The sequence below is a fragment of the Epinephelus lanceolatus genome, chromosome 19 (assembly GCF_041903045.1).
Source record: "Epinephelus lanceolatus isolate andai-2023 chromosome 19, ASM4190304v1, whole genome shotgun sequence".
Taxonomy (NCBI): Eukaryota; Metazoa; Chordata; class Actinopteri; order Perciformes; family Serranidae; genus Epinephelus; species Epinephelus lanceolatus.
Window position 1 is genome coordinate 37,196,517 of NC_135752.1, and position 15,199 is coordinate 37,211,715.

Consider the following 15,199-nt stretch of genomic DNA (forward strand, 5'->3'; position numbering starts at 1 on the left):
TCACGTCCCGTCCGGGGCATCCGGGGGGGGTTTTATAAACTGATGATAATGTCCGGTTTTCCGTGTGTTTGTGTGTGTGTGTTAGAGTGCAGCACGGGCAGCATATTTCTGTCCGAACCCGAACCGAGCCCGACATTATTTAACGACCAAAGCACTGAGTTTGTGTCACACAGTGGTTACAGGCTATTTAACAGGCCGGGCGTGTCCTGTGGGTGCTCAGCTGCGGAGAGGGAGACCTCCATGTTTGGAGCGGGAGGCGGGAGGTCTGAGGCTTCTAGCAAGAGGAGAGAGAGAAATAAAACAAAATAAGATAAAATAGGAAAAACCTGTCTCCCTCTTTTATTTTATTTTCAGCATTTAATCAAGGCGGAGGCGGGCGGCTGGAGGTCCGAGACTTCCAGCGAGGGGAGAGGTAGAAACAAACAGCCAATGTGTGTCTGTGTGTGTTATGTTCAGGTGTTGTCACGTAAATAACAGTGCCCAAGCAATAAACAGGACAGACAATAGGATTTTATTTATTTTTACACTACATTTTCACTGAAAGCTAACCGAGTCCGACCCGAGCCCGAATACAATTTATAGCTACATTTTTGACCAAACCCGGCCGACCCGTCGGGTACCATCGGGCTCGGATCGCCACACTCTAGTGTGTGTATGAGTATCATTTAAGTAGGCTATGTCGTGGCCGGCCGAGTGTCCTCTTTTTTGGAAATCAAAATATGGTCACCCTACTGTTAGCTCCGGCTCGCTAACATAACACGGTGTGAAACTGCAGGAAGTAGCACTGGTAATGCTAACTGAAACTACACACAAACCTAGGTTTACAGCTAGTACGAAACAAGCTGAGTGTCCCCAAACATCAACCAGCAGCACTGTTACCAATATAAACTACACACAAGTTTGAAAAATATTGGGTAGCAACAATAACTAAGATGGTAGAGGTGTAGCTGAGGGTCAGCTGCATGTTTGGTTTTTTTGTGATAGTTGTGCGAAGTATTCAAAATGCTTCACATTGAATTTACAGACACGTTTCCTTTAAGTTTGTCATCAATTGTACATTGTTGTTGTCTAAAGTGATGATGATTCAACTGTAACTCCCAGTCTGACGCACACACACACACACACACACACACACACACACACACACTGTATGAAATCAGTACGAGCCCACTGCATTATCAGTGCTGCCAGTGATGCCTCTCAGCAGCCTGTCAGAGAGTGTGCAGCCGTATCACAACATACGCCTGTGTGTTTATCACTGTGCGTGTGTGTGTGCTCTGTAAGGTCACACTGTCTTGCGGTCTTGTCCTCTGTGAGATAAGCTCAATCAAATCCTGAGTCGGCTGTCAAAATGTCTCTGCACAAACGTCACCAGCTCAGACTGGATTCCTGGACGTTTGCTGTGTTTGGTCTCCCAAACTGCTTCAACTGACATTGGATGTTCATATCTTTTCTCTTCTGTCCTATTTACCATGTGTGTGTTTGTTAGACAACATGATGACTTGCTGCTGTGTACATTATCTATTGATATGAAGAGTTATTTCCTCTCACGCAGGCGCAAAACGTGCACGCTAGTTGGCTGTAGTGTTTGCGGGGTGTTCAAGTGCAACTTTTTGGCCATAACACAGGCGACGTGAGGTGACACAGTGAACAGTCTGGTAGCCTTCATTGCCACTAGTTCTTTGATGTTGGTTTTGTCAACTCATTCTCACTCCGACCTCGTTACATATTGACGTTTGGTCAGGAATTTCCACGTCCACATACGATGTGAAAGGTACCGTGGGTGCGTCGGTTGTTGACGTTCTGGGATGCCGTGTCAACTTCAGCCAGTTACATGCATTGTCTTCTTTCAAGATACACTTCTGCTTTCACAGGAAATCTAACGTTTGCATACAGTCTCTTTCAAAATAAAAGCACTACATCGGTACAACACCGCGAATTGACGTGGTTAGGTTTAGGAAAAAACAAAAGGGTTTGGCTTTAGAATCTTACAAGACGCGAATACCGCTCTCTCGGGTGAAAGTCGGTGTCGGTGTTGTTGGACCCATCCACCACCTCTCCCGCCAGCCCCTGTCAGACTTTTGCCGCCTTAACTTTCGTCCTTGTCCCACCGCCTTTCCCCCTGACCTCACCGGGCACCAATAAACTATGCCGACTTTAAAAGACACCTTTTTTTGTTGGTTTCTGATGCTGCAAGTCACTGCCCAAGCGCCAGATTTTGACGACTTTGGAGTGACACCGGGCTCGTTTGGTGTGTCTGGGCCTTGAGAGCAATATGATGCAGTTCCTGTCACGGCCACTAGATGTTCCTTAAAGAAAACTCTGACTGTATTGAAATGAATGGGAAAACCCACAACTTCTCTCTCCAAATACAAAGACAATACAGTTTGCACTCTGGACGCCGTTTGGTTGTTCTAATTGTCTCTGCCCAAATTAAGATTTTCTGGTCCCAGTACCTGACGACGATGAATCTGACCTTAAAACAACCCCTCGGGAACCTGTAGCTAATTACACAGATTCAGGTTCACGGTCAGGTCAGGTTCACGACGAGGGCTACAAACATAACTAACACCAGAAAGTCGCTTTATTTCATAGTTGTTTTCACACACTGTCCTGCGATTGACAAAGGTATCTAGCTCTGCTCTAAAACAATAAACCCCGCCCAGCTGGGACTCTCTGAATGTTAAAACAACTGCCAAGAATTTCTCACAGGGTGTGTCTGACCCTCTCCTGAATTACAACATGTGTTTCAACAAAAGCATTATGTGTTTTAGCCCACACACTGCAGCTCCGACATCTGAAACACAGTACGCTCATGTACTATATGCGCTGAGTGACTTAAATCACCTATGTACGGTGGCCCTGAGGGGGCAAAACCCAACAACAGAACACAACTACATCTCATAAAACTCATCAGCAGATGGGGGAGTGGTGTGACGCCCAGGCTGCTGACAAACAAAGACAGGTTTCTATAAGTATGTACACTGTTGACATGTGTAAGTGTGAGATGTGTCTAATGAGCTGCGCTGACATAAAGGAAATGAAACATCCTCTCGAGCTGTGAAGGAAAAACAGTGTGTTAAAAATATAAACCATTCCTCAGCTCTGTGGAGCTGTGCACATGCCTGAAGTGTTTGCCTTTTTCAGGAATAAATATACCCAAATAAGGCCCGCAGAATCACTCAGTAACTCTGTGAGAGTGTGTGTGTGAGTGTGTGTGTGTGTGTGTCACTGACTGTGGTATTCCAGCTGAAATTCATTATCCTGCGGACGGAGATATCCAAACAGAGCGGCTCAGCCTGTTCATACCGTGACTGAAACAACATACCTCCTCTAATCAATAAAGACTGTGTGATTTGGGAAAATATCCTCTGACAGCAGTGGGGGGGGCGCTGCCAAGAGAAAGTTACTGAATTGATTTTGATGAGTGCAGTCGTCCCTTGTTGGCTCGAGACAACTTGAAATGAAGCATTCTGACCCCACATCACAGGTTAAGGTTTTGGTGAGGATGGGTTTTTTGCAGTTCAACCAAACTGTGATTTTTCCTTTTAAGTTTCATCTGAAGGATAAAAACAGATCAGTATTTTGAGGAATTAAAACTAGGGCTGCCCCCTAATAGTCGATCAAACATTAGATGACCAGAAAGTTCATTAGTCGGCAAGGTTTTATTGGTCGCTTAGTCGCAGACACAAACACAAATGTGAAACTCTATCAGGAGCTGCACCTTGTCAAAATAAATCCAAACCTATATGACTGGACCATGTGTGACTTTAATTTGGAAGGACAGACACAGGAAGTGTCCACGAGAAGGTGAAGGACGAACCCAAGGTGATATGTAAACTCATCTTCATTGGTCGACTACAAACATGACGTATCATCTGAAACATGGAAGTAGCTACATGCCCATTAGCCCACAGCGTCATTAACAGGCGGCTCGCTCAGTGTGTGACGTGCACTTGTAGATAAAATATAGGCCTATATTAATGAAGGTTCATTAGTACGGTTTTGTATTTCTCTGTAATGTAGCACAGTGTTAACAATGTTACTGATACTACTCTTTCTCACATCTTCAACTCAAACCACCAAAATATATCATTTAATCATTACATTCATATGCCCCTTTAGTTTGTGGAGTCCCCCAGGGATCAATTCTTGGGCCCATTCTTTTTTCTTTATAACTCCCTACTTTTTAAAAAACATGGCATCTCTTACCACTTTTATGCAGATGACACACAGATTTACATACCATTGAAAAAGAACTACTATGGCTCCCTGACACCCCTGCTCGAGTGCATGCATGTCATCAAGGCTTGGTTGGCCCAAAATTTTTTAAATTTAAATGAAAGCAAAACTGAGGTAATCATGTTTGGACCCAGTGGAGCTTCTGTTGACCCTTCCTTAGCTCTGAGCTCCCTCAGTCACTGTCTTTAGAACAACAGTCACCAACCTTAAATGGAGTCTGGTGGGTATGGTGATGGTGATTTCAGGGCTGTTTCTGGTTAAACAAAAAGGATCTTACTGTTTAACACAAAGCTCTATCTCTGTAGGGATTTCATAATGTTGTCAGACACTTAAAATAACAATCTGAGCCTGTCAGTGACAAAAACAAACACGTTCATTGGATATAAATTGACACTGCACAAATGCCTGAAGGGTTAAACTGACCTGTTTCGCAGTTTCTCAATACTGGACCAATTTCAGAAATGGTTGTTCCCATTAGTTACTTAATAGAGTTCAGGTTAAGAAGTACGGACATTGCCCTTTAAGGTCGTCATGGATCTTTTTCAGATTGGGTACAAGTTTTCAAAACTGTGATGGAGCTGCTGGTTTTACACAGTAAGCAGAGCAGATCAAAGCTGAACTAACAGAGGCAGTACATATTCACAGGAGAGAGTTTGGGTTACAACTTAACCACATACCTTTAGTTTGACGATGTAACCTGAGCAGTGTTAGAGCACACATCCAGTTTGATGCCAGTCATGAGACCTTCAGATTAAGACTCATTAAGACTGTTTAACCTGCGTTAAACTGCCTGGATTAACAGAAACCTTCACTGTGACCTCTGAACCCACCTTAGAAACCACAAAAAAATCCAACGCACTGATGATAAACAGGCTGAGGTTGGCAAATCTCTCTTATTCCACTCTTGCTGAAAAAGGCCTCATGTGTTTAACCACTCTAACTCATTTTAATCTGAAAATCTGAGATGGTGGCTTCTTGCCAGTTCCCTTCATTTGATCGTTCCTCGCTCAATCAGATCACTGTTTCACAGCTGAGCAGTTATTGTGACAAGTGAAAGCTAAAATCTGTAAATAACAACAGTGGTTGTGATTAAACACAGTGAAGGTGATGATATCTATGTCTACAGTCAAACTCAAAAACGACTCCAAACGCTCCAACATTAGCTGTTTTCTGCTGTCTCCACTCACCATAAATGTAATGAAGCATACAGGCTATATTACCTTTAAAAAAAACACCTGCTGAAGTTCTCATAACCATTGATTTCCCTCTGATATAAGGACAAAATGGCTCATTCAATGATACAAGTGATGCTCTGGACATGCAGAAGTTTCCCTTCCACTTATAATTGACAACAATTCCACTCTGTCAACCCAGTCACCAGAATAAATGTTGGCATTGTACATTTCTGTAAACGGTCACGGTTGTGTTATATATGTACGTTATAATGTAGTGCATTTGTTAAAACACGGCTGTGGTTAACACAACTACTTTTCCTACTTGGGTGGGAAAAGATCATGTTTGGGCTTAAAATACCCAGTTTTGCAAACACAGCAAAAGCTCGGTATAAAACAACATTTTTTTTTGGCTCTATCCCGGCAGTAAATGCAAGACAGCTGTGTAAAAAATAATCACTTTTTGTGGCACTATCTTTGCAGGAAACACATCAATATCTCAGTAAAAACAACTGTTTTTTGTGGCACTATCCCAGCAGGAAATGCAGCGATGTCTCGGTATAAAACAACCACTTTTCATGGCATTCTTAAAAAAAATCTCTGTTTGAGTGACCTAAAACTCTTCATAGAGGAACGCAGAGAAAAAATCTCTGTACACGTGTAGACAAGGGCTATAAGAAGAGGAAGAAGAGGAGGTTCACGGTGGACGGAGGGCTTCACGACGATGACCTGCAAACTAGTGATCCCGCATTTTAACTGTGTTGTTGTATGAACAAGGAAAGAGACAACAAACAGGGACTTTGGTTGCATATGAAGAAATATGAGGAAAGACAGACGGGGACTGAAAGGAAGTAAAGAGAAAGACAGAAAAGTGACGCCACGCTGAGAAACACAAAGAGACACCGACAGACCGTCGGACATCGGGCAGATGCTGGGTCGGCGCTAACACTGATCTGGGTACAGTACAGAATAAAAGCGTGAGTGTGTTCAACAGCACCCAGGAAAACACATAATTCACATTCTTGTCCTATTTTACAGCAGTTTGGCCTCCATCCCAGAATAACCTCCACACACACACATGAACACACACACGAACACACACTAGCACCAGTCTGCTGATTTGCATTTTAATAAAATGAGGCCACCATGGCTGTACAGACAGAGAGGGAATCATTAGTGATCACTTTCCTTTTACAGTAGCTTCACTTAGCTGAGATAAGATAGCATCACTGACCAATCACCATTCAACCTGCCGCCACGCTCTTGAAAGCTGGCTCAAAAAAGGTACAAAAGTAGCGCCCAGCACCCGACATCGCATTTTCCAAGCGGTTAAAGATGCAGCATGTGTACGGCCCCTAATGGATCTAGATGTCTTTCAGCTTGTGGTGTGTCAAAAAATTACATCTGAAAACTCAACATCAATGTCTCTTTCCAGAAATCATGACCTGGTTACTCAAGATAAAACAGACATTGCTGTGAGCAGTTTCATGTAGGAACTATTTTCTTTCTACCGATCTACATTAGACAATTTTTTTTTGAATGTAGGTCAGGTTGTTGACCCCTGGTTTAGCCTGATTGCTCCACACTGTTCCAAAATGATCTTGACAATCTGTGTTTTTACAAAGCTCTCATCATGGAGGGGCTGCTAACTACAGTAGGCGATGTTAAAGTGTGTTTGGTTTGTCCGTTCTGGGCTACTGTAGAAACATGGTGATCTCCACGAAGGAGGACTCTGGGTTCCATTTATAAAAATTGCGTACACACAAAATGAGGCCTGAAGAGGCGTATGCTACTTCCCACAGAAAAGTTGTGATCTATAAAAACAGAGTTGATGGGAGAAACTTTGACCCATGATTACAACATTTTGGTGACGGAAAACTGGCAACGCACATGGTGAGGTAGAAACTGACAAATATTTTTTGCCGCACATCATTTTTGGTACATTTTCAGCATGGATCCTATGCACTGCTTTAGAAATGAGCCCCCTGCCCTCTAGGGCTGCAACGATTAGTCGACTAATCGAGTGTTAAAACAATCGGTGACTGTTTTAGTAGTCGACTAATCGGTTTGAGTCATAGAAAAGTACTATAAAAGTACCCCAAAATGCGCTTATATTGGCAGCTTTACACACTCTCCCATGATGGTGAATAAAACCCTTTGGCGTGAGTACGAAACAAGACATTAGATGACATCATTTTGGGGTTTGGGAGAGACAGACCGACATTTTTCAACATTTTAACACATTTTCCGATAAAATGTTTAATCGACTAATCGAAGAAATAATCGACAGATTAGTCAACACTGAAAATAATCTCTAGTCACAGCCCTACTGCCCTTTAAGTAGATATAGACCAGCTCTTTCTAAGGTAAGGAAAACACAATGATTCTTATTTTCAGGTGATTATACACTACAGAAAACGTACTTACTATACTGCATTTCTGCCATTGTGTCCCCCAAAATCTTACACACTGGACCTTTAAATATGCCTCTTTTGAGCTACCCAACTTTAGGGAAGTGCAGACCTTAACCTGCCCTTTAAAGGTACCCTTTAAACTGCACTCTAGCACTGCTCAGACTGAGGCTATTAAAATTACATTGATATTTAAGGAGTAGGACTTTTACAGAGGTGATAGCAGGCTATCTTTTCTACTTTTACCTTTAAGGGATGAACACTTCTTCCACCAGTGACCTTACTTATAAATTACAAACAAACATTATTCTTGTGGATTAATAGGATATAGTTTGATTAGGTATCATTATGTGTCACAGTGACGCTGAACAGGTCCCAGTAGTGTGTTGAGGCCCCACATGTCAGAGGTGAACATACCACACATGACATGTGACACATACATGTATATGATGACACAGTAAGGATCAGATTTGTACCTTGGAGATGATGAGCGGCTCTCCGTGCTCCAGGCCGCCCTGCAGGGTGAATCCCCACGGTGCTCCTCCCTGCAGCCGGGCCTCCACCAGCACCCAGCCGCCTCCTCCTCCTCCTCCTCCTCCGCCTGCCGCCTGCTGCTGCTGCTGGAGCCCCGCCCGGACGCCGTTCTCCATGCCCGGCCGGGGGAGCGCTCTCTCCGGGCCCCTCTTGTCCTCTCAGCCCGGGGACTGCACAAAACGGTGTCTCCTTTACGAGCGCATTTCCTCCATTCATTTATAACTCCTCGGTGAGAATAAAGGAGAGAAGGAGGTGTCCGAGCACCGAGCTGCGTTTCCTGCAAAGTGCATTCCTGAAGTGCAGAGAGCGGCTGATCCTCCGGAGAACAGACCCCCAACAACACACCGAAAGCTCCCGCAGGAGTCTGAGGAGGAGGGGAGAAAGTTTACAGACAGGAGAAAGTCATAAAAGTTGGAGATGGACGAAGGTCAGATCAGATATGGTCAGAAACAGAAACCCAAACCTCTCCCTCTCTGTGTCTGCCTCTCTTTCTATCTCTCTCTCTTCCGAAAATCAGTTTAGCATCACAATAGGATTTACTGCGACTCAGTGAGCCAGAAGAAAAGAGAGAGACACAGAGAGGTGGAGTGAGACTGAGAGGGGGGACGAGGGAGGAGAGGAGAGGAGAGGAGAGGGTGAGGTAGGCGAGGGAGGAAAAATGAAACAAGTTAAAAAGAAAGAAAGAGAAGGAGGAAGGTAGGAAATCAGAATTGAGGAGGAAATGGAGGGTTTGGAAATAAAGAAAAAGACAAGATGGAGGAAAAAAGTAGGAAAGAAAAACGTAAAAATGACAAAAAATAACAGAAACTTATAGAAAAAGGAGAATTTAAAAATAAAAACACAGAATAAGTGTGAATAACAGAGGGATCCAGCTCCGCAGTGTTTCCTGTGCGTGTGCTGATGAGTTGTAATCCAATCATTCACAGCGGAGCTGAACTCTGCAGCAGCAGCTCTGACACTGTCTCCATTCACACTGGGACCAGATTACTGCGCAGAGCCACATTAAACTGTCCGCTGGATCCAATCGTTTACACGCTTCACAACAACCACAGTTTGTATCTGCTGTTTGAGGATCGTTTGTGGCAGGAAACGTCTCATCAGCAGCACAGAGTTAAAGGAATACGTCACCCCCAACATGCCCACCAATTTTTACTGATGTACATTGTGTAATTTGAGGTAACAACGGTCAGTGGAAACCAAAATCATCAACCCACTGAGGTCTGGATTCAAAACCGCTGATCCAGCTCATCAGTTATGTACGCCGCCCGGCTGCCTGTATGACCTCCTGACAACATCTGGGCATGCTCCTGATGAGGGCCCGCTGCACCAGGAAGACCCTTTAAGGATTTGCCTCCCCAGACCATCACCATCACATTGCCTAGAGTTGGTTCGTGTTCTCACGGCAGCATTTACAAGAGGACCAGATCAAATGCCTTGTGTGAGAAAGCTGCTCTTGATTGGTCAGAATTTCCATGTGGGAAAAATCCAGGAAGTAAAGCAAACGTTGAAGAAGAGTACACTTGCAAGATAAATGTGACACTTTCTAATGTCACAATGGAGGGACAACTACGCAGGTTGATTTTAGCGCTGCTCATCGTGGACTATATTGCTGTCATTGTTCATTTTAGTCAAAGCATACAGTTTGAAAACGAGGCGCGGCTCCAACTAGAAAACAATGTTTTGATGCATTGGATGTGCTGAATGTGCATATTAAGGCAGTACAGGAGGAGGTGCACATTAATAATCCTCCAGGACTGTAACATGCTCATGTTTAACCCAAACAATGTGTCATGTGACTGCAGTTGCTTCACATCCAGGTCGGAACACCTTCTCACCACAAACCAACCGCACCAGAGTTCCTTTGGAACCGGACTGAGACCACCTCTTCAAGAAGGTCTCAGTCCGGTTGTTTTGGTGCACACCTGAGTGTGATTGCTGTGTTCACACCTGCCCAAACGAACCACACTGAGGGGGCAAACAAACTTGAGTTGGATTGAACCGAACCAAACAGGGCGGGTGTGAAAGCATCCTTAGTTTTAGGCCCACAAAATTTTATATACTCAGGGTCATACTTGCTTTTGGCCACGTCGTCAAGCTAGTTTTCTGACTCTTTTATATAGCTGTCTCTTATTTACTCACCCTACAGCAGGAAACAGAACTTCAGAATAAAAGCTTGTGCTAGAAATTCACTGTACTTCAAAATAAAGTGTTTTTCACAAACTTGACACGTTCGCGAGTCACTTGTGGTCCAATCAAAATGGACCAACGACCCACATTTGGACTGTGACCCACCAGTTGGGAACCACTGCCTTCGATGGTCCTTTAGTACAACGATGAACAAGACTTTTGTAGGCGATCAAAATATTACAATTAACTTTAATTAACTGAAAACACACTGAAATAGCAACAGTGATGGCTACTCTACGAATTTGGGGTTAAACCATGGTCATGTCACCTAATCATGGTCGCCATGGTGGCAACTTGTCCACTGACGGCACCCACCTATCACTCAAAGCAGCTACACCCTTATGGATAACTTCTAGCCTTAATAAAAATTTAACACTGCCATGAATGTTGAAACTAGCTATAGAGACCAGGCTGCAAACATGTTATTTCTGCTCTAAAGTCTGGCATTTTAGCATGGGGGTCTATAGGTACTGACTCGCTCTTGAAGCCAGCCTCAAGTGGCCATTAGAAGAGTTTCACACTGCATTCAGGTCACAGCTGGGGCCCAGTTTTGCAATCTGTTACTCATATCTGAATCAATCCCAAACCCAACCTGACTCATTATTAGGAGACCCATAAATCGTACCTGTTATCAAACAGGCTGCTGGCAGTGGGATTTCACACATTCCAGCCTGATCATGTGAGAGCAGCTTTTCCCAACCAGAGGACGATCATGTAATCTGTCTGTTTATCTGAGAGCAGAATCCACAACATTTACAAAGTCTTCATCAGGCAGTGAGGTTTAATTCCCACAGTGACATCAGTCAGTAAGGTTCAGGCGAAGCAGCCAGTCCTTCAGCCTGAGTTGGTTGTGTTGGCAGTTGGGAACGTGCTTTGATGGTGTCATCGAGTGTATCAGCTAACAGGGTCAAAGGTCACGGGGGTTTATAAAGAGAGGACAGGAGCACAGTGTCTGGATAAAAACAAGTTCAGATGACACAAAAGACGTTTAATCAAACATCAGGAGACTACAGTGTTGATGCTCTGTCTGAGGCTCAGTCTGATGGATTCAGGTCAAACAGACGTCAAGGAAAAGACAGAACACTGTCCTTACTGACAGGAGAAGATACATTTTAAACTGCAGGGTTTGAAGGTGAACTTCAACTCTGAGATTCTGAGATCGCAGCGAATTTTAAACAACAGAGTGCCATTTTTGTAGGACTATTTTCTTAAGTGGACATTCAAGTATGTAGTTATCTGAGGTCGCCATCTAGAGGTGAGCATAAGAATTACATCTTGCTTTTTCTGAAGACCTTTCGAAGCTGGGGTGTCGGACTCATTTTAGTTCAGGGGCCAGATACAGCCCAATTAGATTTGAAGTGGGCCGGACCAGTGAAACCACTGCATGATAACCTATAAATATCAACCCCTTCAAATGTTCCTTTCCTTTCTGAAAATACTCATCCATTTACCAAACGAAGAAAGAAACATTCAGTCCGTCCACTACTCACTTTCATGACATGTGACTTTTGTCATAATTTCCCACTAAAGCGGAAGCTATTAAAGAAGCAGGTTAAGTCGTCCCCTGCCTTACAAACCATTTCCAATCTGAAGTTTTGTCTCAGCAGCAGGGTTCCACTAATATTATTTTGAAACATAAGTCTGACACAGATTCTTTTGTACTGGAGCTGCTGGTTGACAATCTTTTGCACAATGTTCAATATCTTTAAATGTGACCATAGAAAGTACTTACTGTTATTTAGAGAACCGTATTCTGGTCAGAGTAACCTCTCAGCCTTCACATGTGCATTAACATTAGGTGCGCAAAGTCATCTAAAGGGTTGGATTGGACCCTTTGGTGGGCAGGTTCTGGCACCCGGTCGTATGTTTGACACCTCTGCCTTAAAGTACTATTAAAATACATTAAATACATTTTATTTTCTCAGTGAGCAAGATGGCAATGAAGTGATGAAGGTACTTACTTTCATTTTAATTCAATAGATAGCTGGAGTCAAGTGACCTTTTTAATAAGTACCCTTAAATAATACTTTCAATAATATCAGATTATCTAGTAACTGTATGATTACTGATGCAGGTTTTCAAAGTAGACAAGGATGAACCAAACACCACACACGTTCCCCTGCTCTTTATTCTGTACACTGAATAATATATTTTATATTACATATAAAGGCAAAGACAAATTCCTGCACGTTTACTCGAATACAGTTAAAGTGATTCTGATAAGGCACTGAGTCAACTTTAAACCAACATGTGCAAACACCAAACAAATAAAAGAATATAAATCATTCTTATATAAATGTGCAAGTCTTAAAAAAATAACCGTTATTGCTTTAAAAGATTTTAACCAAAACCCAAATGTTTGACATTGAATAAGAACAGAAACATTTAAAAATCTTTACATGCATAGATTTTTTTTTAAAGATAATTACTTGAAGATCTGCGAACTTTAAATATTTTCTGTAGCTGTGCAGCAGCTGATAGTTAGAAAACTAATAAAACAAGTTGGGAATAAAAAAGGTAAAGTAACAGTTTCAGACTTCCGATTAAAAGAAGTTACAGTACTTAGATGTTATAATCGCCCGTTAGCATCACAACGTGTTAAATGATGAAGATGAGCACATTTAAATCTGATTACTTTCTCTGCAGGTCTTCCAACTCGACATTTCCAAAACTGCAGATTTTATCCTATAAATGCTAAAGCTAAAATAAATAAAAGGGGCATATGGCAAGTCAGATCATTGTTCGAACATATTCTCTGAATTTTCTTCGGAAAACAAAAGTGTAACACTCTGTAAATGCAGCCCTAAATATTAAAACATGTCTTTAAATCTGCATTTATATAAACCCTCATTTTAAATGGTGGAATGAATCTCGTCACTGTGACATTTAAAACAACACAGTGGCACAAAAGTGTAATTTCAGCACAGGCAATGAAGCTGACGTTGAATTTTTGTCCGTCTTTCCTAGTCTTGTGCAATTTATTATTTATTATTTGTTTATGGGGAGGCCCTCTGGTGAAGTTTTGGCAACAAATTTAAGATACTGTAGTGCTTTAAGAATACTGGTATGTCCATCTATTGTCTTTAGGTTAATTCAGTTGTGGCTTCACCAATGAAAGTGATATCCATACCAAGATGCGTTAGCTCAACGTGGCTCAGACTGACATGGCCTTGGTGACACACTGACTTTTCTTCTAGCTCCACCAACAGATAAAAATGTCCACTTGTCAAACACTTTGTTTCATAACAGGAAGCCTCCATCGTGGCAGAGATGCTAACCTTACACATGCTAACATGCTAATATTAACATTACCTTTGGCAAGTCAATATTCCAGAGTGTAGCATAGTGAGCTAACTTGCTGATGCTAGCATTCTGACAGTCTAAATCAGGGGTAAGCAATCTGCAGCTTTTTAACCCTTCTCCATTGGCTCCCTGTGTCTTTGACAACAAATTATATAGAAATTAATATTATTTTTTCTTAACATTTTAATTTTCATTCATCACTGTTGAGGCCCTTAAGTGATTCTTACATTTTCCAGTTGTTTAAATGCCTACACAGCCTACACACTGAACAAAAAAAACGTTTTAGCATTTCGTCAACTGTGCGCGTCATACGTCTACGGCCTGGTGCCTTTTCCGAAAATTTGCCGAATCTCAACAGCAATGGCTGAGCTTGAGTCACTTTAGCAAGGCTAGCTATTGATTCCAAATCCAAAAAAGAAAAAGAAAGCGTCTTGGAGGAAAGCAGAGAAACGCTGCAAAGTTTAAATACCAAAAAATTATAAATAGTCCACTGCAGAGTAACTACTTTGTTGTAAAACATATTGATGAATGCTAATTTAGACCTATTAGGAATATTTATAGACTAATTTGGATTAAATAGTCTGTGTTGCCGTCATTATAAGCCACATATATATTGCAGCTCCAGACAGATTTTTAAAAATTTTTGGGGCCAAAAATGTCTCTTTTGATAGTAAAGGTTGCCGACCCCTGGTCTAAACGTACGTAATGACCTTCTAATTATTATCGTTCATGTATGTAAATTAGATTTCTTTGTGATATCTAAACATTATTAAATATTAATTATTAGTGAATGAATGTAAAGTGGGAATGCTACAAATGTTAGCATTAGTGCTGTTAACATGCAAGCAGTTGCATTAGGATATGCTGTTAGCATGTTATTAAACTAAAATGGATAGTTTAGCCTTAAAGGCTGCAATTTAATCACTCAGGACAATATTTACCGTCAACGTACGTCCACTAAAAGTTTGTTTTTGTTACTGGCAGGCTCAGATTGAGAAGTGTCTGACATCGTTATGGAAAGGATCCCTACAGAGTTAAACTGTTTTTTCTAAGATTCTTTTTGTTTGATCAGAAACAGCTCCGATACCACCATCACCAAACCCACCAGACTCAATTTAAACAGTCATGTTAGTGTGTATAGAGGCAGCATGTTTTCACATCTAACTGGGTGAATTAAGGGTTAATTTCAACCAAACCAGAGTTGCTGATTGTTGCAACAGTGGAGACACAAACAGAGGCAACTTTTGTGACTCTTATTTTGTTTCTGTCCACTTCAAATGAAGTGTGTGTAATGAGGATAAAATGACTTAATTTCAGTGGAGTCTGGTGGGTTTTACAACAGTGATTTTC

The 15,199-nt window shown here is 42.1% G+C and overlaps 1 protein-coding gene across 1 annotated transcript in view; it reads right to left on the minus strand.

Moving 5' to 3' along the window:
• shroom3 (shroom family member 3) overlaps positions 1-9,310 on the minus strand; it is an 87,209-nt gene extending 77,899 nt beyond the window's left edge. The window contains exon 1 of the mRNA XM_078161864.1: positions 8,302-9,310. Coding sequence (XP_078017990.1) covers positions 8,302-8,475 — 174 coding nt within the window. The 5' untranslated portion in view covers positions 8,476-9,310. The remainder of the gene's footprint in view (positions 1-8,301) is intronic.
• Positions 9,311-15,199: the final 5,889 nt, after the last annotated feature.